This window comes from Bombus vancouverensis, chromosome 13, assembly GCF_051014615.1.
Source record: "Bombus vancouverensis nearcticus chromosome 13, iyBomVanc1_principal, whole genome shotgun sequence".
NCBI lineage: Eukaryota > Metazoa > Arthropoda > Insecta > Hymenoptera > Apidae > Bombus > Bombus vancouverensis.
This window is the reverse complement of record NC_134923.1, coordinates 11,306,346-11,328,943: the sequence shown is the minus strand read 5'-3', so window position 1 is coordinate 11,328,943 and position 22,598 is coordinate 11,306,346. Positions and strand designations below refer to the sequence as shown.

The 22,598-nt window shown below is 36.0% G+C and overlaps 1 protein-coding gene across 2 annotated transcripts; it reads right to left on the bottom strand.

The window, feature by feature from the left end:
- Positions 1-171: 171 nt before the first annotated feature.
- Positions 172-22,332, bottom strand: CCHa1 (neuropeptide CCHamide 1). 2 transcript variants are annotated; one of them, XM_076623709.1, is made up of 6 exons: positions 21,966-22,332; positions 9,928-10,030; positions 1,751-1,786; positions 1,099-1,348; positions 457-637; positions 172-345 (listed from the first exon to the last, which is right to left on the bottom strand). In XM_076623709.1, exons 2-6 carry the CDS (start codon positions 10,013-10,015, stop codon positions 319-321), a joined length of 582 nt encoding a protein of 193 aa, XP_076479824.1. In that variant the 5' UTR covers positions 10,016-10,030; positions 21,966-22,332; the 3' UTR covers positions 172-318. The 2 variants fall into 2 exon arrangements, with proteins under 2 accessions (XP_076479824.1, XP_033199637.1); XM_033343746.2 differs by lacking the exon at positions 21,966-22,332 and adding an exon at positions 11,084-11,243.
- Positions 22,333-22,598: the final 266 nt, after the last annotated feature.

Sequence of the window (22,598 nt, the reverse complement as noted above, 5' to 3'; positions counted from 1 at the left end):
AAATAATTAAGCCAAAAACAATTATTTATTTATCCTATTTAATTGCAATTCAAATTATTACATTTAATTTATCATTGAACAATAGAAAAATTATTTTTGCTTGCATTTTGATTAGGATTGAAATTAATTACATATGCGTTTAAAAGATAAAATTAAGGTTTATACGTTAAGTTAGATAGGACAGTCGTCTGATCTTTATTCGAGAAACAGAATCTCTAATAAATTAGCTTAAACAATATTCTTATTAGTCCAGTTACAATACGATTATGACAATTTCTATTTTACATTATATGTATTTTATAGTAATGCTCGGTTGTTTTATTCGAAATCACCGTTTGTATCACTCTGCAAATGAAAATAATGTAATTAATTATGCATAATAATACGTAGAGTCCTGTGTTATAGCTATGTAGAATTTTATATATCATAGAGGTTCATGATAGCGAATCAATTCACCAGAAACTTGAACAACTCTACGTTCTGTGGTTTACTACCATGTTGATTGTCCTCGTTATTCGATATCAATAATATCTCAGGAATTTCCCTCCTTTCGCCGTTGGTATTTCCAGTTATATCTTGCATGTTGTTGGTTTGTTTCCTTTTTCCCAGATTCATGTCTTCGTTATTATTTTGATCCCTGTGAACGTTAACGCAATCAGATAAATCAAGGCGAAAGAACTTTCGAGTAATAGATAAGCAATTATAGTGTCTTATAACATGAATAATTGTAATTTACACTACTTACCGGTAATCTACGACTTATATGTATATTACAATTATCATAATCATGATTAACATATCGAAAGTAACTAGTGTAAGGAGATTTTCGATGAAACTATTTGTCTATTTTCATCTCTTTCAGTTGAAAATTTGTGTATCACGCTAGCGATAAATATTTCCAATATTCATCGCATAAGATACAAGCTAGCCGAATTAGAAGAAGATACTCTAAAATTTATAGTAACTGAACTAAAAATATCACAGGCCACTTGTGATTCAAAATCGTCACTTGGAAGTTAAGAATTAAAGTACCAGTACTCTTCTTCGTGTACTAAATCGTTACGGTTATATGTCTACCTTTACGTATATTTTCCTTACCGACTGGGTCCATCGCTAATAAGTTGCGCGTTAAACGCATCACCATCCCAACTCTCTGGAAAACTAGTTTTTAGTTTGAGAAGTCTGTCCCATCTTGCTTTGTATTTATTAGGTATCGATGGTCGATCAATCAAACGGGAAAGTATGAATTGTTCTTTTGTAAGCGACGGTATCTCTTGTTGTATTTCGTTCGATGTTTTTGACGGTACTAAATATGCATTGCTATGCCCTCCGCTTCGTTTCCCATGACCTGTAATCACGAAAAAAGAAAGTTAAATAGCGTGGCAATACGTTCAAGCAATATATTAAATTACTATTTAGTTGGAATTGGTAAATAATTAATAAAAAATCGTAGACAGGCAAAAGGGTCTTATCACTTTAGACAATAAACGACGTTATAAAAAGTTATACATATTTTACTTCGTGGAAATCGTTGTATTAAGAACGCAGAAGGAAGCTCGTTTACTTCCTAAATTGAAATGTAAATTTTATTCATCTGTCTGATGAATTTGTGTAAAATACGGTTTCTATGGAACGAAATCGTGATGCTACTTCGTAAATTCGTATATTGTCAGAAATATCAAAAGACTAGCGAAGACTTTATTCTAATGAAAATGTGCTTGTAGTTAAATAAAGATGAGCGAAGACGTACCTCCCCAACACGAATGTCCATACTCTAAACAAGATCCTGTAACAAATATTTTATGATTAATTTATGATGCAGAGCGTCTTTCGATTATGCTTATATCCGTAGATCAAGTTTTTATATTAAGTTCGTGAAACGTCATTGTTTGTTATATTAAGAAAATCATGTGTCGTTTTCGGGACCAAAATGTGAATTTCTTTCGTACAAGGTTCTATGCATTATTAAAGACACTTCTGTATCTCAAATAGAATTTTGTCGAAATTGAAAAATTTTTTCACAGCGTATTTCGTATTCGAAGTTAAAGATGCATACACATAAATACATGTAATAATAAGATATATTTAAAAACACAACAAACACGTCAAGGTTTCGTTAATTACGTAGAATTGATTAGTTATTCGCCAGATGGACGAAGCAAGCGCAAAAGAAATACAAGTAGTTTCGATGAAATTTATGGAAACCAGCTAACTATGCGTATATATTGCGTACGTGTAGTAAACGCACGATACGATGTACGATATAATAAGATAATCTTTATCTTGTATTTCATTCCGAACGATAATCTTAGGTGGGCGATTCGATCTCATTAGGATATTCTAAATTAACGTTAGAATAGCGCGAGTGTAGTGATGGTATCTACAGGATGAACTGGGTTAATTAAAAATTCAACAGCGCGTCTGAGTAGCTTCTATATGTACGGAAATGAAAAGCCTCAGAGATATGATTCGACTCTATTGAAAATGTGACATGCGAATGAATCTATATTCTTAAACATCAATAAAATCGCCGTGTGCATAATATTTTATCTTACTGCGCATACTTTGATGGAACTTTTTTTACTTCGATTTATAACTTGCAGGTACTAACGAGATAATTAATGGACTCGTGTATAATAATGTATCGTATGAAGCGATACTTGGTTCACGTTAAGTAATTAATAAAAGATTATAATATCACGAAACCGTTGCCCTTAAGCATTTATCGTGAAAAAGGAGCGCAGGAAAAGAACGAAAAAAGAGAAATAAGAACGTAATAGCGTGGTATTTATAAGAAAATAATTACGATAAGGTAACTGGTTACCAGAATTTGACGATGAAGTAACTATACAAAGATGTAGCATAAAAAACTAATTAATTCAACATAGTTCCTTATTAAGCACACGAGGCGAAAAGCATTTTACGCATAGAAAAGAATTTTCTTCTTTCTTTCTTGTTCACAATAACCTACATTCGTTTCAACTTCCATCGCAGGTATTTCCATCTCACAATTCCCGAAAGGATGAAAAGGTGAGGTTACAAAGGACTAAATAGTTTGAACACCAAGTAGAACTCCAAGTAAACGCACTAAAAGTAATTCTTAAATATCAATTTTAATAGAACGACAACCTAGAAGAAAAGTACTTAATGATGCAGATTTTTAATGTAAATCATAAGAACGTCCACACGGAACCTTAGGAAATCATGTACTTTTCTTTCGTGTTTCCAATGTCGAACATTTTCGATTCTTTCACGCGTCTCTACGATGTAATAATACCTTAAACACGTTCCCATAATATATTAGTATAAATCACAACAGTATCGTAACAAATTGAAACGTGTTTAAATTCGTCCAACATTTCCGAATGATAAATTCATTATTCATAGCCTACAGAAGATAATATCGTAAAAGTTCCGTGTATAATAACAATTTCCCAATGGTAACAAAACGTCCTCTGGTATATGTCTCTAGCGTGCCTTTAACGAACCTCTGTTTTATTATTTTAAACGCGTGTTGCCGACTATTGCGTTCAGTACGATGGATATCGTACTATTTTATTAAGTTGGTATTTCTAATATTACGAATTTTAATTAAAATCAAATAATTTTACATTAATAAAAACAACGATTATGGCCCAACTTGTACATTTGGAAAAGAACACGGCTCAAATATTTGGCATTATCTCTCGACTATATTCGAATACAAAAATTCGGGTGTCGTCGGCGTGTCAACCTTAACCGCTGTAAATGCTCTGACTTCATTTTCCAGTAAGCATTTATTTTTTATATTTATTTTTTTATATCTTCATTTTTTATCCTCAAAACATCTTTCCATAAAAATGAACAAATTCGGTAAAAAATAGTTTACGATTGAATATCAATAAATTAAAAAACCGTATCTACTATAGATAGTGGATCTCTATTTTTTAATCTAAATTTTACTTGAAAATTACGAGAGTACTATAATTATATTAAAAAGTATTGGAACAGAAGGACAATAGAAATAAAAGGCCGATAATAAAACGGAAGAACAAAGGAATAAATTCTATTTCAATTCGCACACCCATTGAGATTCAATATTTACTCAAAAATATTGAATCGGTGAAAAATTCATAATCTCCTACACCGCGACAATTTGATTCCTGATTTTTAAACGATAACATATTCAACGAGTAACGAATCAAGCCCAGAATATATAATTGACGTACCAATACCGACCTAATGAAACACATATGTAGCTACATGAGACACACGGATTGAACTCGATATTATACGAAATACATTGAACTGACACAATGTGTAATTCGAATACATGTGCGGAAGAAGGTCGCGAGCGATAACATCCATTTCCATATCTAGTTGCATCGGCCAGCTGACAAAGGCAGCAATTGGTTTTCACGTTTCACCGTTCACAAACGGATCATCGTCGTTTCTTTTCTTTCTCGTGCACTTTCTTATCGTCTTTGCACCGGGGATGTACATCTCTCGCAGGCAGAAACGATACACATTCCCTTTATTCTATCAAAGATATTGTGTAAAAAGATATTAGAACGCGCACAGGACATATTGCAAAAGAAAAATCAATCAGCCTGGTTTCGCTCTCTGCTAAAACCAATTTGCCAGGTGTATTCTGCAAACTTTTTCAAGATTTCGTTGATACGTTGTTTCAATTTTGTCTAACAAGTTTTAACATCCGACCACGTCTTCGAAGTATATTTCAAAATTAAGGGAATATCGCTTTTCGGTGTTCGGATTATGTCGGTCGTTATCCGTATTACACGCGACTACAGCGACCTACGACTCTACACCATCGACTTTGCATTAACCTACCACGCAAGCAATTTAAACACCATATTCACAGGTTATATATTTAAAAGCACTGGCAATCCTAAATGTTAACGTGACGCAAACGCCTTTTCTATGTACTGTTCTGATATATTTTGTATTTCATATTTCATACAGTTATTTGCGCAAATCTTATCGAAGAGCGTTATGTAAATGTTAAGACGTAGTTAAACGTTAATTCGTGAAATTGAACTCGCGGTTCTCCATTAGGAAATGGGCACGAAAATACTACCGGTAATAAATTTTCAAGAGATATTACTGGAAATAATCCAACAGAAATAACACTTGAAACAAATAGGAAAGTAATAGGAGATGGATAAATGGATTTCGCATGAGTCGAGAGATACCTACGTAAAAGTTTGTTGGACGGATGCGAAAAGCCATGTTGCTACTTCAAAGGACCAAAGAGGGATTCATTTTTGAAAAATGTATATCGTTCATTGCAACGTATAGGGAATCTTGTACGATAATCGAAAACAATTGAAAACTCAAGATTTAATTTTTTGATCAGTTAGAAATCTGTTGCGACTTCCTTGAAAATGAAATGTGTCGCAAATAGTAAGCAATGACGAGTATACTCGTCAAACATAGAGAGTATGTGTGGCTGTTATAACGTAGAATTAAGTTGCAACGAAATGACTGTTTTATTTTTTAATTTTACTTTACTTTACAGAAGATTATGTCCAACAGTTCTTCTTATTTCGTTCCGCAAAGTATCGGGTATCTACTGGAATATCGATCAACAAACTCGCGAGGCAACAAAACCTCGGCTCCCGAGGATTAGCTGCAACAGGTTACCACCACGAAACTGTTGGAACGCGTGAAGTTGTTAATCTTATAACCTGTAAATGCGGATTTTCTCTATATATAATTAAAATTTAACGCGGCCCGATGGAAACGAGGATCGCTAAACTACAGATGATCCCATTATCGAAGTTGCACCAACTTTGTTATTATTGTTCGTGTCAGATCTTCTTAAGCCATCCTTTCTCTTGTACGTACGTTTTGCATTTAATAACAGTCTTTTCTCTCGACTGGAACTTTCAATCACGATTAATAATATTCAGGAACTTGTACAAAGCGTCCCACATTCATTTTCGTTATTTATGTTTTTCGATATTGAAATAAGCTCACAGTACAAAATCCTTGGTTTTTTTCGAATTACGATGACAATATTTACGGACTACAAGCACGATAACAATTACATTTCCTGTTATTTTCTTTTTTTTTTATATATATAAAGAAGAAATTTTAAACAAAACATTCTCAATTCTGCATTACTAAAAAAAAGCAAAAAAGAAAATAAAATAGAAATATACTTTACAAAAGTCTGTTTTATTATTAGCGTATGTTGATAATCGACTTCTACTCATCAACTTAAGCATCGATTGTCTGTAAACACTTGTCGTAACGAGGTGTCAATTTACGCTTCAAAAATTTACGTTCAATTTCCCCCGAGTATTTCGAAGTTGCTTTGTTGATGTTGAAGCTGCGAAGTCGTTATTTGTGCTAAAATATTTTCCAGCTACATCATTTTATACTAATCGTTAGCCAGAAGCACGGACATTTCATCAAACTCTCTATGAATTGTTCACTGGTTATGATTCTTTGATCATCAAAATTGGACGTATTTTTTGTGCGGTGTTCCATATTTAACATACCGTAATATACGACTGACTGATGCAAACGAGTGGGAGAACGTACTTCGCATTAATAGCCACGATTTATCCGGGTAGCTCGGAACTTAATTATCGACTAACTTAGGTTTAATCCATTGTATTTCGGTGGTAAATTCTACGAACTCGCGAAGAAACAAAGTTGGAAAAAGGAAAACTATCTCAATTGCCAAGCAAGTTAATTAAAACGGAAGTATAATTAAACATAGTGGCAAGGAATGATTTTAAAAGACGAATAACAAGCCGTATAATAATTCCAATGTAAATTGAACTGGAATTTTCAGATAAAAGTTGAAGGAGTCCCGCTAGATTATTTTAATAACGTGCAATCAAAATTGTACTTCGTACTTGCTGAAATATGTAGTTCAATATTGAATTGTTAAAAGTACGATCCCGTATTATCACCAACTACAAAGGTGCATTCATTAAGTCAATTAATTAATCCTGTGATATTAAATAACGAACAGTAAAACCTACAAATTAAATTTGTTGCTTTACAGAAAAATATGGCAGCTTCTTAAAGATCCGTATAATAAGCGATGAATATCGTGCAAAACCTACGTAGTAAACGTTGCAGTCGTAATTATACGTGATCGAAAAATCGTCTTGTTTAACTCGTAGAATGTAAACAGTTTATTTGTCGCATGCGTAAATCGATAACCACAATTAAAAAATTTCAGTTTGTTTGCACGTGAATCAATATCATAATTAAACGTATATTTATAAACGCAGAAAACGTGTGATTCTTCGTCTCAAATAATTTCTACGTCGGGCCAAATATAAAACATGAAACAACGAACAGCTAACGTATTTCACAACGTCATTCATCGTCAGGATTCTGGATGATCTACGAACGCTACCCCGAAAATAGGTCATTATTATGAAGTTTGTAATTAACGTAATTTTCTATTTACGAGTGTTCTGTAATATATACGAGATTTTTAGCAACGTGTTAAGCATAAATAAATTTGAAAAATGAAAATAAAAAATTCGAGGAAAAAAAATCGTTACCGATAGTAGCAAAGAAATTATGTTATCTCACAGAGGAACATCATTATCCCTGCGAGAATCCAATTTTGTCATATGTGTCTCTTTTTCGTTTATAAATATAAAACATTCACGAATGTGAAATATAAACTGACCTACATTTTTAAATATTCCAGGCATGTCTTGTATTACGTTTTTATTTCTTAGTATAATTCTTGTTTCATTATTTATCAAGCTGGCATATTCTCAGAATGATTTGTTTATCGCGTTCGACGTATAGTTAAAACTCTTACCGTACTATCACTTGTAGATAGGAAATTACATTTCACACTGAAACAAACGAATTTATGACCTCGTTAATTAAAACGTCCTTCCTTTATACAAATACTGTAGCTACGGTATTACGAATAACGCATTTTGCTAAGCACGAATAAAACTTTGTTAATTGATTGGTGACGTGACTCTTATTATTGTAAGCAGACGGTATCGGATAAACATATCCTCGAAAATCGAAAAAAACGGTATGTTTAATCGAAGAATCAAAGACTAGAAAAACCGCTTGAGAGAAGATCGAGAATCATATAACTTTTTCATTTGTACGTCTTGTTTTTCCTTCACGGATCAAAGTGTTAGTTTGTTTTCATAATTTTTTGGTAAAACTTGTGCAATCCATGGCGTGTTTAATAAGCTTACACCAGAGGAAAGGCAAGACTGGGGTGTGCCTTTCGTTCTTGTAATTACTTCCTACGTCGGAAATAGCATTAATTGCGAGAACTTTTTCTGTTGAATGTTTCATTTCGATATAATGTTAGCGAGCACTAGACGAAGTTTTTTTTTTTATCGTGTCACACAGTGCGATCTTTGCAATTTCATCGCAGAGATCTTGGTGATCTTTGCGCGTGTACCAACTATCGTTTAAATAAAATATTTCGTTGTTGTAAACATTCCACAGACTTTGAACAAATTTTTAACGCGCGTTAAAGATATACAGGTTTCCTTCTTCGCTGCAGGGAACATTTTGAAGCGCGTTAACAAAAGCCAGAAGTCGTGTACTTACAGTCTTAAGTCCTTTAGCTTTGAAAAGGAGTGACATTTCAAAATGACGAAGTGGCTCTTAATGATCACGAGCGATCAATCGATACCAATCATCATCAAAGTTTGTTCACGCTAGTCTCTGACCGTTGGGAAGCCTCTCTGACTGTTTTATCGTAGCAACGAAACAGTGAAGTGCAATAAACTCGAATCGTTATTACTTATTCCAGTGTTATTCTTGTAATAAACCGAATAAATTGCACTAATCGTTTACAGACGATATTCAAAATTATATTTTGTTTCGGGTGACGAAGTAAAATACGTTATTGACATTTGCTCGAATTGAAAATGTTTCAGTTTCTGTTTCTACCACACGAGTCATACGAAACTATGGCTTTTCTGTAAAATTAATAATTTAAAAGATCATTGTATCAAGCATTTCAAACATATTGACATATTCCTAAAGTCAATCTCGAAATATAATAAATTTCTTAAAATATTATACACAAATGATTAAAAGCTTCGAAGGGCCCATTGCCAATAGAAAATTTACAACATTTTTCGACAGCGTCATTTAATCTAAAATTTCAACGCCATCGTGTCTCGCGATGATGCTCAACGAAGGTCAGGTTTGATTTTGATCTGTTTAAAACGTAATTCAGCATGGCTTTTAAAATAATAAGGCACAGCGTTAAAAATACAGTTGGCGATTTATAAACTTAATTCCTTGGATTACTATAATACGACGTAACTATGTTTTCTCTTATATATCTATAGTACGTACTTCTGTTCCATGTGTTCTGTCACTTTCTCAAGCGCCGTCATAAGAAAACGCTTCTAACATATGAAAACAGTTTACAGCTATACGTATTTTTAAATATAATGCCATTTATCTTACGATTATCAACGTCAGAGAAAAGCTACTAAAACAAGTACGTAACAACGAAAAATGGATTTAAAAAATATGAAAAGTCAGCGATGCTTTCGAAACAGTCGAACTTGTGTTCAAATATCGATATCCTGCTTGTTCGTATGCACGTAAACATCCGATGTTTCGAATTCGATTAAAATAAAAGGTACCTATCCTCGATTGTGATCTTCTGCAATACGTTTTTTTCCGATATAGCAAAAAAAAACAGAAAGTTTAATTACTTGAACGAAAAATAGCCGGTAATAAGGACTCTAATCTTTTGTTCAAGCCCTCCATCTGTCCTGCGTCATCTCGCCGGTAGTAACTTATTCCCCGAGGAATAAGACAATATTAAGGAATCAAATTGAATGTCTGATCATTTTAGACAATGAATATTAACTATGATATTTGCTATAGTATTAACTATAAACGAATACACGATCGAAAAATGTGATACATATAGAGGTGTATACATACCTGCTGCATAGCCCGCGAAACAAAAGATTATCATGAAGGTCCAAGTGCGTATAAGAACCGCCACTGAGTTTTCGGAACCGATCGCCATGTGACCAATGGTGTTCTACATTAGCGATAAAGAAACAGGTAATTAAATGTTATGTAGATTTATAATGTATATACGAAGAAGCTCAAGATACCATGAACCGTGCCGTATATTTTCGCTTTTGTTGTTTGTTCGTTCATCGTTTCGTGTAAATTGAAAGATAATAGAAACTTCTGTACATTTTCAGCAACTAAAAATGTCATCTTATGTGCATAATAGAAGTTATATACGTATTTTCAATTTAGAAAAAATCGTTTCGTGTAATCTGATTCGAGGACAAAAAGAAAAGATGACTGAAAAAAATAAAAGCTTGAAATTGTTCAATACGTAAAGGGGAGGGAAATTTTTAATTAATTTGATAAAATTTTTTTGATTAAAATCGTCCGCGTTAAAACAATGTGTAAAATATTAATAACAATTTGTTGGTTATATCTGATAAAAATTTAAAATTAACTTTGGAGGAACAATTCGACACGTCTCTTTAAAAAAAGTCAACGAAATTAATTAAATATAAATAAAACTTATGATGCACGTTGCTATCAGTTCGCGAGATTTTCTATTCATCACTTTTCTTCCAATTCCTCCGTTTCTCACTCTCCGAAATTAACTCTCTCCGCTTGGAAAACACAAAAGATGAAAATTATTTAAATAATCAAGCACTTGTTTGTATCCCGTTTGATTCAAAGGTCGTTCAAACGTAAGCGAAAACAAAAGATCAATTAAAACGTTCGGAAGAAAATGCGACACAAATGACAAAATCTTGAATTGAAATTTTCAGAAAACTGACAATACAATTGAACTTCGATACAAAAATCCGTGTAATTTATCGTACGATAAACGTGTTACTATACGTCGTGATAAGTGTTTGAAAGAGTATAACGAAACGATATTATTTATCGTTTCCCGTACTTATCTCGATTCTTAAAAAAGAAAAGAGAAACTACACTTGTACCACTTTTCCACTGCGTCCCTCCTCCTCAATCGACAGAAAAACAACTTTTCCCAAACCGATTCCCCGTTTATCACCCCTTTTGTTACTCATGTATATGTATGTATTGCCAGTCTTTTCACCTTCGATTCGGAAACGGAAAAGACAGGAAATCCGACGGGAAACGTGCTTCCAAGAAACCGGTCCGCTCGCACAGGTTCACCAAAATGACCGAATGTTTGATCCGTGCAGGATCCCGATCGAAGAGCTCGCCGAGTTAACTCGAAGCCAGCAGGTCGTACGATGAGGGCTTTTATACACGGTGTGTGGCATCACGGTGGAGCATGGTGGTGCATGGTGGAGGGGTTAACTCACCGCGCGCCTTCGAAGCGCGCACCTGCGTTGGCGGATAGGGATGTTCTTTCCTCCGGGATCAGCCACTACCGCCGTGTGTATACGTACGTAAGAATTACGGATTCGTGTATTCTAAATTACGTGGCAACCCTGTTACTCCAATAGGGGAAATCAAATATTTCGCGAGTCGATGCAATGACGAAGAAGATAAGAAATGCGGAATACAATGGCTTGGACCGATTTTACGGATTATGCGTTAATACGTTTATCGACGAACGAACTATGTTAACGCATCATTTTTCATATACGCAAGCGAATGTTTATTTTTGGATTATCGTACAAGATGTATTTTTTAAATTTCCTGATTTTATCCTACGTCCCATGTTCGCGCCTGTATCACGCTACTCCCCGCATCGGAGACGTACACGATGGATGCGTTAGTCTTGAGTTTAGTTAAGTTTAAGTCGCGCGAAGATTATCTCGTAAGAGCTTACCGGTCACTCAACATTTTAATTAAGCGCGAAATTTTTAGGAGCTTACGGCAAACTGTTGTTGCGTTCTACAGAATAAAATGAAAGTGTAGTAAGAAACAGTAAACAAAAAGGGCACGTGTACGTATTACAGCTTGTATCGGTAGTCCGGAATATATGTTATTTTACGTTCAAATAAAACGACCGTTTGGCCTTCTTCCTCATTTATGTAATTTCTGGCGAAAAGGTTAAACAAAAGGACAGAGCTTGATATATATGTTTAAGAAGATTCAATAATTTCTTTGCTCTAAGAAATATCTTTACCGTTGTTTTATTTACTTAAAACTAGAAAATCGTGTTTCGTTATTCTCGGTGTTGCTTAAACGTTTGATTCTCTGGTTTCAAGCACCATTTTTGCACGATGAAACGTCTTGGATCGAATAGAAACAAGAATTTCCTGCGTTATAGAAGCGTGAAGTGATGGTAGGTAGGGCATGGACGAGTATAAGCAGTGTTTCATTAAAATTGAAGCATTCGTTCCTGATTAAAGGTCTTCAATGATCGTACACGAAGATGGATATTTGTACGGAAATATACAGGAAATATCACTCGAATTTACACACGTCAGGAATTTTGCAAGTTCAAAGATGCGAATATTAAACTTTCATACGCGTTTCTGCTTTAGCTATTTAACGTAGACGTTAATGAATTTTGATCCATAATTCGTTTCATACTTTATCTAATCTCGTAACGTATTCCTCGTATCACCGAATATCACGCAATTATTTTATACTCCAAAAGTTTCGAAAGAGCAGATTCAAAGATCGACTGGACAGTGCAAACAGATCGAATAAATCGGTTTATTTCTACGTTAAATCGATTAAATGTTTCGAGATTCTCCTTCGCTTCGAATAAGATTTATAGGTAGAGTATGCTTGGAAAAATTTGATTAGTAGATAGATGATGCATCTATTAGGCGAAAAGTTGCAAGTTCATTGAATTGAAGTTTTATGGGCAGTACAGTGCAGCACACCGAGAAAGTGGGAAAGTTACGTGCAGGAAACGCCGGCGAAGATGCGTGAAGTTACTTTTAAAGTAGAGCTACTATCGGATAAGTCTATTAGGATGATTGTTTTCAAAGTTAATGTTTGATACAAGGAACGTTTAGCAATTACTTTGCTGCACCGTAGTTCAAGACATTGTTAATAAAATAGCATTATTGCGCGTGCATGGGCGTGGAATTTCTTAACACGAACTAGAAATATCATCGCGTTCATCTTCTCCTTTTCCAAATACAACGACCTGTTGCAAAAAGTTGCAAGAAGAGAAGAAATTTGCCGATAGAATGCGCGTTTAACGATACCGACGATAAATACTAATAGAAGAGATTATTCCCTGGGTTCTATCGACAAAGAAAATTTTCGCAAATCTCATACGAATTCCGCTCGGATGTATTCCAATTAAAATATGGTGCGAATTCGCTGAAGCTATAACGCACGAACGGGATGAAATTTAATTACGCGAACAGAGTAGGTCTATCGTCGCTCTTAAACTGAGCGTAATAAAGGAAAATCTGTATGACGCGTGTCATCCTTGATGAAACTATGAAACACACATTCCCCGAACACCAAATTAAATCGTACGTGTTGGTCGAGGCTTGAAGTATCTTCGCAGTTTCGAGCCTGAGAAATAGAAATCAAATCTCGCTAGAATTAATTCCTCGAATCCATTAGCGTTACGCCTAAGAATGCGGCACAAGGAACGAGAAGTTGTTCGAAATGATTAATTTGAAAAATTTGCTGTTCGCGAACGAGATGGAAAATCGTTGCCACCACGCACAAACGCCCACACATACACATACACAGACAAAAATGAAAAAGGTACGAAGCATAGAATGGGGGAAATTATCGAGGAATATCTTGATACGTGTCGAGCGAGTTAATAAACGTAGTTACATAATAAAGAAAAATGTCGTACGAACATACAAAATGAGATATAGCTCGTATTGGGGAAGAAGAAGTTTTATGGAATTATCTTCTCCTTCGAGAAGGTCGTTTGAAAATTTCCAGAAATATGACACGTCCATTCGACTAATTGTAACTTTCGACAGACGCACCTGCTGCATCCCTTCTATTTAATTTTGTCTTTCGAGACACCGTCGCAGAACTTTTCAAAATTAAGAACATTATACATACATTTTTTTTCCTGTCGTAAATGGAGTTTAAACGCGAGTTATTAGTGATTTTCGTTAAGCGAGGTAAAAGATAATTGTTGTAAAAAAATTCTTACTTGGTAAAAGTTTGTAATTAACCAAGTACGGAAAGGAGCATGGCTAGCTTGGCAAACTTTTGTCGATCAACCTATCCCTTAATCAAGCACGATAAATAACGAAAACCGTTACTATCAACGTTTGTAAGATTAAAGGTGTTGCCGTGTTATTTATTTGGACCACGAGTTACAAAAATTCATCATCGTTAACGGCGATAATGAATCGCCGACATCCCTTAACGTCAACCTTCAGTTTACTCCTGCGTTATAATACTTAAAGCGTCTATGGTCACGGTAATTGTGATTTCTTACCGAGATTGAAGCGGTCTTGTCACTAGGTGTCGTTCTTGCTTCATTTCTCGCCGATGATTAAACATTTTTTGCATTAAAGATTACGCGGTTATTATCATCGATATTCTTATCGGGCTACGGCGCATGAAATTGCCGATGTTAAATTATATCCTTGAATTATAAAATAGATTTCATTCGACGGATACTTGTTCGTCATCGTTGTGTATTTACGTAAAATTCTGTTTTCCATCGAAAGGTAAATTTGGCTTGTAAACACGAATTCGCAAAAATATTGATAAACACGGCCGAGATGGATTACACGAATTTGTAATTTTCATTTCATTCTGGTTAGAATACGCTTTATTTAGAGAACGATTAAGTGGTAGAGGTTTCGTTTGACTCGGCCATGTGGTTCTAAGTAGTAACGGCGGTTCACAGTCCGACCGCGTAACACAAAGTCGCGCAGTTGCACACCTGGAGCTAGTTATTTCAAGCCAAGATCGTTATATCTATGTGGATCATAAATCTCTCTTATTAATATTTCATCTGGTTTTATCCAAGTGTGTCATCCTCGTATTCGCTGTAATTTAACAATGCAAAATGGCGATACTGTTGCGACACATTCGTTTAAATAAGATGAATCGGTATTTAATGTACGATAGAAACGCTGTTTGCTTTCCATTTATAACAATTGCAGGTATCCGTGATCGGATTTCTCTCTACCGATATTTCTTGATTACGAAGAATACTAAAGGAACTTTCTATTTTATCGAAAATCTTTTAACGCTTAAGGAATGCTAAACTCGCAGTCTTGCAGCGAAGAAAATTTCAGCTTATAAATTAATTATATCGTATCGATGAATAAAATATAACTCAAAATTCCGGTTACAGCGATAACGTATCGTACAGTTACAGTATCGTGTCGTCAATTTTTGATTAGATCTGGACGTTGGTTTGTGGACGTTGCAACGACTTTTCTAACGACTGTGTAGAACATAGTAACATTACACACACGATGTTTCGCAGCAGCTTTGGCTCCGGCGCATGAAACGCTTGAAAGTAATTAGATAGTTTTCATTTCTCGTTTTATTCTCTCGAGTAAGAAATATTTATTTCACCGAATCAACATTCTTACATCGCACATTAAATTGTAGTTCGCCGAGAATTAGCATTTTACCAAACTTTAAGATTTCATCATTTTCTTGTTTGATCCTTGGATTTTAGAACTTCTAAATTTTGAACTTTCGAACTTTAAGTAGGTGGGAATCAGCACCTAGAATCAGACGACCATCCAAATACGTAGAAATTTTGCCGCTTCGATAACATATGCAGAATATGTTAGAAAGTTGCAACGCGATGTAGCGCTTTTACAGCGGCAAGCTGAACGTGAAAATTATAATTTGTGAAATATGAATAGCTGTACCCGTTGGTTGTATGAATATAAACTGCCCTGCGAAATTAAAGGAACGTCCAATTTACGCCGAAAAGTTGTAAATATTTTAAATATTATAACTTTGTAACAAAAGAGAAAAATATATATATATATACGCACACCGATCATTTTAGGTTCGTTTCAAAGTGCCAAGCCTCTACTCTCAGAATTCTTAGTTAGTTTTTCGCACAGAAATCCCTGCGTCATCCTCCATCGTAATTTTCGAATCTCTGGTGATTTTAGTCTTCAGAAAAATTGTTTAATGCTCGTAGAATCGGTCGAATTTGCAACATTTTCGAAACGAGAAAGAATTGCCACGATAGAGGCTCCATGCTCGAAAATGAGCCCAGAATGACCGTTGTATGTTTTCTTGTTACGAAGTTATAACAGGTTAAATATTGGCAATTTTACGACGAAAATTTTCCCCTTTAATTTTCTACGCTACAGATTTCTGCGCATATGTTACATGTTTTACCAACATACGTTCTAAGCCATACGTGCAGTTTACTTGGCGAAATATCAGCGAAAGAAGAATTCCTTTTTACAGAAGCTTCACGGTAACTATACATCGATTGCCTGTAGCTAAATAATATGGCACGAAAAAGAATATGAAAATAAAATTTCAAAGAACAAGCTATTATACGATATATATGCGCTTGTATCTCCTCGATATTTTCTTCGTTCTTCTGCACGAAAGAAGAAGTTCGATCGGTAACGAATAATTTGAAGGAACACCGTAATTGGTTAAGCGAAAGCTATTGGAAATAAAAATGAACAGGATACCTTTTTTAGATTGTCATATTTTCGCGCTGTAAAAATTTGGCAAAGAAGAGACCAGATCGGGTCTAAGAGATTCTCATCAGGCGAAAAACGTTGTCAACAAGGTTTTATCGTAGAGCAGATTCTCGTGATAGTCGTAAAACCTAAGTCATCAGAAGGAGGAAGAGCAGCAGCTTGACTTTCGTCCTCAATTACTTCGTCACTCGTGAACAACGCAATAAGGAATGGCGTTCTTTTCGTTTAATCTCTTTCGAAAGATATTTTAGGAGTCGATACGACGGTTATACGAGTGTAATTTCTACCTGTATCAGCCGATGCCGATCGTGTATTTACTTAACACGTCTGATACTTTCACACGAAGATCGCTTTGGAATTCAGAATTCGGAGGAATAATTCCCAGAATCGACTTTTCTTTTCTTCCGTGTCAATTTTATATGGAACTAGGAAATATCTCGATGCTTGTAAGTGGGAGTGAGTGTACGTGTGTTAAAAAACGTTCGAAATTCGAACGAAGTCGAACGCGTTCCCTGAGAAACGAGCGTAATATGTAAGTCGTGTTAAAGGGAGGAAGTGTTCTAATTGGCCGAGATACGTTGCCCTCCGGTATATTTCTCCACTACTTCTGAATCGATGTGATAACGAATACCATTCGTTTAGTCCGGAGATTGCGAGCCGATAATTGGAAATTCAACTTGAATCCACAAAATGAAATCATATAAATGTTTCTTCGATCATTATACCCACGATTAACGGCTATTGCTTTCCTTTTGTCATTCTCGTCGGATAATCTTTTCGCGCTGGGTCGTGTCCCGTCAACGATCGAACACGTAAAAGCCACCTTTCGTTTCCACGTTATCGAAGAATTTTTCACGCAAGAGTCTGCGCTTTTTTCAAACGCGAAAGATTACCGTCGGGACAAACGGGATCTACGAAAAGCATACAAGCTATCGAAGAGCTTCGAATCATTTACGACGTCTTATTGGAAGAACTTTTCGTTTAAAAGTTACTTATGCTTAGGACAACAGTCGTAGACTTTACCATCTTCATTTCGATTATCTTTCGATCGAATCGTCAATTTTCCTTTCACCGTCTTCCAATCCCAATCCCAACCAACAGTTAATCTCAAGTTTATGATCCTACTGACCCAGTACAAACATAGAACACGGGGGAGCAGAATGGGATGGACGCGACGCGGTTGAAGGAGCAGGGAATTTCGTCGAAGCGCCGGACTACGCGTTTTCGGCGCATTACAAGCCATTGCACCGCAACATTCGATATGCATTTGCAATAAAAAAGGGAGAGAAACGAGGCGCGTGAAAGGTCGCAACGCGTCAATCACCGTCGTGGGCGGTGTTTCGCGTCGTTGCTCTTTTATTTTTACAAATGCACGGCATTAAACGGGCTTCTTCGTTCGCGTGAATTCGACTTTGTGCGACTGATCGCGCGGACGGGCCACGTTTTGCATAAATTTATCGTTCGAAATCGCTGGAAAATGACCGAGAACATGAATATTCAACTTAACACGTATCATTTAACGCGATAAGCTTGTCATCGTTTCAACGAGAGATAACTTTATCGGTCTCTCGACGATTAACCGAATAATATGCGTGTCCTCTGGTCTTTTTTATTCCACGTCCTCGTCGAGTTCAATGACAATAGGCTAAATTTATTTTCACGAATTTTCAATTGGAATCTTCTTCGTTTGATTTCTTGATTAACCTTCGAAGCACACGTCACTAGTAAGATATAACATGGTAGACTTCTCCGTCCAACGATGATCGATCATCCGATCATCAATCAGAAGGAGAGTTACGTTATTAGATGCTGGAATTCCTCGACGCATATGCGCGAACGCTATTAATTTTATGCAAGATAACTATCGGATCTGCGCGTCTTCTATTTGGGTTATTTCATTGGATTTTATTTGAATTACCGTTGGAAAATAAAATAGGAAAAGTGAAAAATTCTGTAAGGAAGAAACCGAAACAGATGTAACAATACGAAACAACTGCAATTTCCAGATATATAGTTTCCAAGAGAAAGCTTCATAAGTTAATCATCTATGCTTATCGAAGTAATATTCTATGAAAGTTTAAAGAGAACAGATCCCTTATCGCGTTTCAGCGACAGGAATAACTTTTGTCTCAAAGCAACGAGCACGATCGCGCATTAACATCGTAAATTATCGTCTGAATAAGAAACGTCTTCGTCAGATTCGAAGTATCAAAGGGAGAAAGTTGACCGTTACTTTTTTCTTTTATGAAATATTCGCGTTTCTATATCTAGATTAGGTTTGGACGTAAAACTCGTTTGGTGTTGGTAATAAGAATATAACAACGTTTAAATTCTTCTATTATTCGAAAAAGTAAAAATATTATACCGAGAAATATACAAAACTTTGCGTAATATCCGAGTTAAAGGAAGATCCTCGAATACTTAATTGACTAATAATTAATTGATTAAGGAAAGAAAGGAATTCAGATACTGTTCGGGTACTGCTTCCTATTACTTTCGCCAGATTGCAGAGATTTTTGCATCTTTTAAACATCCCAGTGGCATCATAAAAGACAACAAGCTAGCGCGCAGAGTCGATCGTACTTATTCAAATTTTGCGAATACGTAGAATGTGAAATCAGCCATGGTGAGTGAAAAGTGATGTCAAAAGCCTTTCTCGCGATTTCATTCGGGTACATATTCCGAATGACAATCTGGCAATAAAAATACGTGACCTGTTATTAACTACGCCCATCCTTTTCACTGATCTATTTCGGGAAACGGTATTCTACTTTTTCAATTTTTAGCAACAGATATGTAATTTTCGTCTTACTCCTACTCGACGTAAAATCTTTTTGACTTTCGATATAATGATTTCTGTGTAACATTGCTGGGTACTTCATGTAGAACTTGTAATATTCTTAAGAATACCAACAGCGTATTAAAAAAGGGTAAGAATTAACGTTAATAAAAGATACTTCACAGGTTACGATTTTAGTCACAGATTGCTTGTAGACTAATAAGGTTCGTATTATACGCGTACTTTTTTAATCGCTTCGCAGACAGTTTAAAATTGGACCGCTGCATCTGTGGATGAATATAACCGAATAGGAAAGTCTAGGATTAATAACGACGATTTTAGTTGCATAGATTCTGTCACTCGATAAATTTTCTTCTCATTTTTCATCGAATTATAAGTATTCGAAAAGCAACGTCGGTATTTTCTAAAGTTGCAAATGTAAAGAACAGAGTTCCAGACTTTGATCATGCTACTGGCCGAGTACGTATTCATCGTCTAAATTCACTTGTTGACGCTACAGTAGCTCGGCTCAATGCTAAAGACAACACCAGTATGCAGTAGTATAACCCGCAATTCACAATACACGATATCTTCGCCATTTTACTGCTCGGTTAGTAAAAATCTTCTGTTTGTACATAATTCTTGTTTAGTTACCAACTGTAGATTAATCGAATTTACCGGCAGATGATATATAAAACGTAAGACACTGTCGCAGGCGAGTAACATTATCGACACGTACGTGGACGTTTGAATTTCCTATATCTGTCGTAAGAAATCGTAGAGGGCGCAAGAAACACTTCGAATTTTTTCCAGGTCGGTATTTCAGAACTCGAATCACGAAGTTCTATATCTATAACGTCTATCCTATATTTAGTCAGTGGTTAAATCCCTTGCTAAACCACTGAAGCTTCTGAAGTGCAAAATGCCACTGTATAAGCGATTCGTACAGTATTAGATATTATTGTAGCGAATTAGAATTCAGGCAGATATAAGATAGATCAGAAGGTTCAATTAGTCCGATATAAAACAAGCGAAGAAAACAGCGAATAGTAGTTTCAAAGGGAAAAATTGCTACTCCACTTGCAACTTTACCATCAATTTTCTACAAAAATGTGTATCTCTAAAAGGAATAAAAAGGATTGCATCCTGTCTCGTATCTACTCGTCGTATATTCCACGCGAATTTATTCGATTTAATGCGGTTGAAGCATTGAGAGAGCCAGCGGATCTCTAATTTGTAATTCACATTTGTATTACCACCGGTGGTAAATGTTCGTGACACGTTTTCCACAAATTGATTCATGGCGTGACGTTTGTTCTATAAAAGCTACGAAAATCCTATATAACGGATAATTCAGGATGAAAGGCGAAATCCTATAGTTGCACATTCTGTCGCTAAATACGAGGTGGCGATCGTTCGTGCGACGATCCAGAACAAGGAACGGAAAAACATAGTTCGCGTGACGTTCGCGTTTACTGTCGTGAAATATCGATATAAAAAAGGGAATGAAGTCCGTTATATCCCGGAGGCGACTATATAAGGGGCTGACGTTACGATGGAAAGTTGTGAGCCAAGCAATTTTGTTCTTAGGAGTCTGTATTACAGCGCTGAATAAATCTTGAGCCCCAGCTACCCGCACCTTACTTTACTCCGCGAACCTGCTTAGAGATTATTATCAGTTACGATACGTGACAAAGTGCAAACTATATTCCTCTTTACCAAACTTCCTATAAAGGCAAACTGCACTCTGCGAAATACATTGCTCAGAGCAGTTTGAAGTTCGCCTGTACGAGACGAGGCAAATATCCGCGACCAAGTAACCATCTTACGTTATACCGGCAAGAAAGTTATTAACGGCGAACCTGTTATCATCCGGGCAAAATCTTTTATTTGATTTACGATATTCTATCAAATTAGTTAGACGTTTCCTTCTTTTTTGTATCTAATTATGCAGAATGCAAATACTTATTTGAATATCCGAGCAAGTAAAATGAAAATCGATCGTCCGCAGTATGACCGAAGATACAGCGATCGAGCAGCTTCGTATCTCGACGATCTTTTTAAATGAAATTACTACGAAATTTCTATACTACGTCTTTTCGTATTCGCGCAATCGCAACCACCTTACTTTCCAAAATTCGCTCGTCAACAATGACGCGATACACCGATATTATATGCAGAGATTGGTGGGGTGGTTGCACTCGTGCGAAATTATTAGACGATCAATCCTTCGTAACAGAAACGTTAAGAAACTAGAACCGAGCATTAATCTTTCGCCAAATACAATCAACAAACTTTATTTCTGTTCTCATATTTCCATGTTAAATCGATCGTTCGAGTATTTTCGTAGCTTACGATTCCTAAACACGGTAGGAAATAAACGAAGAATAAATGCGAAAAAGCTGCGCTCCAATTCTCCTCTACCCGATGTAACGTTCTTCTTGTCGGAAAAACAAGCAATAACAAAAAGCTTCGCTCTTTATCCTAAAACCATCGGCACTCGAAAGGTGAATCTCTTCGTAGGCCGGAAGAGAGCGTTCGAGGAAGAAGCGAGCAAAAGACCGCGATAAAAGATCGGTCGGATGAAAAAAGAAGAAAAAAGAAAAAGAGAAGAAAAAGGAAGGAAAGTTGCTTACGTAATTTAAGGTGAAGGGGTCAGCAGCTGGTTCTACTGCAGGTTGTCGACAAGCGTGATACGATCAGCTGTTCGCCGAGACGAAAGCCGCTGGTTAGGAAGAATTCCACAGTTTGGAAATATCGTTGAAGTGTGCGATTGCTGACTCGACGACGACGATGCGACGAAACGTAAAGCAATTTCGAGGTGGCGAAGTAGGCTCGAGAACTAATAGCCGATCCTTGATCCAATCCCACGATTTCTCGCCTATCGTTCCAACGCTGATTTGTCAGATCCTCCTCAGCTGTTCCAGATCTGTAGCAACCAAAAATAGTTTGCACGCGATGTCCTGATAGGAAAAATATGCAACGATGAATTTACGCGAACGCAGAAGATCGTCGCGAGGAGTTACCTGGAAGGAAAAAATCCTCTTTTATTCGATTGTTGGCTATTTTCTTGCGTTGTGTCGCGTTCGGGATCGTGCATCGTGACGAAATTATATCGCGCGGCTCTAATTAATAGATCTTGGCATTACATACGCGGATCTGTCGCGACGATCGCAATTTATACCTCTTATAAATCAAGTTAACTGGACGTGCACCGAAACCCATGAAATCCGCGATCGAAGGTGGTAGGTAAGTTGCGGTTTGATTGA

Excerpts from the sequence above, each read along its gene's own strand:
- CCHa1 (XM_076623709.1), bottom strand. The coding sequence starts at position 10,015 with ATGGCGATCGGTTCCGAAAACTCAGTGGCGGTTCTTATACGCACTTGG. Across the intron at positions 1,787-9,927 it reads TTTCGCGGGCTATGCAGCAG|GATCTTGTTTAGAGTATGGA; the intron begins GTATGTATACAC and ends TATTTGTTACAG. Across the intron at positions 346-456 it reads TAGAGTTGTTCAAGTTTCTG|AGTGATACAAACGGTGATTT; the intron begins GTGAATTGATTC and ends TTTCATTTGCAG.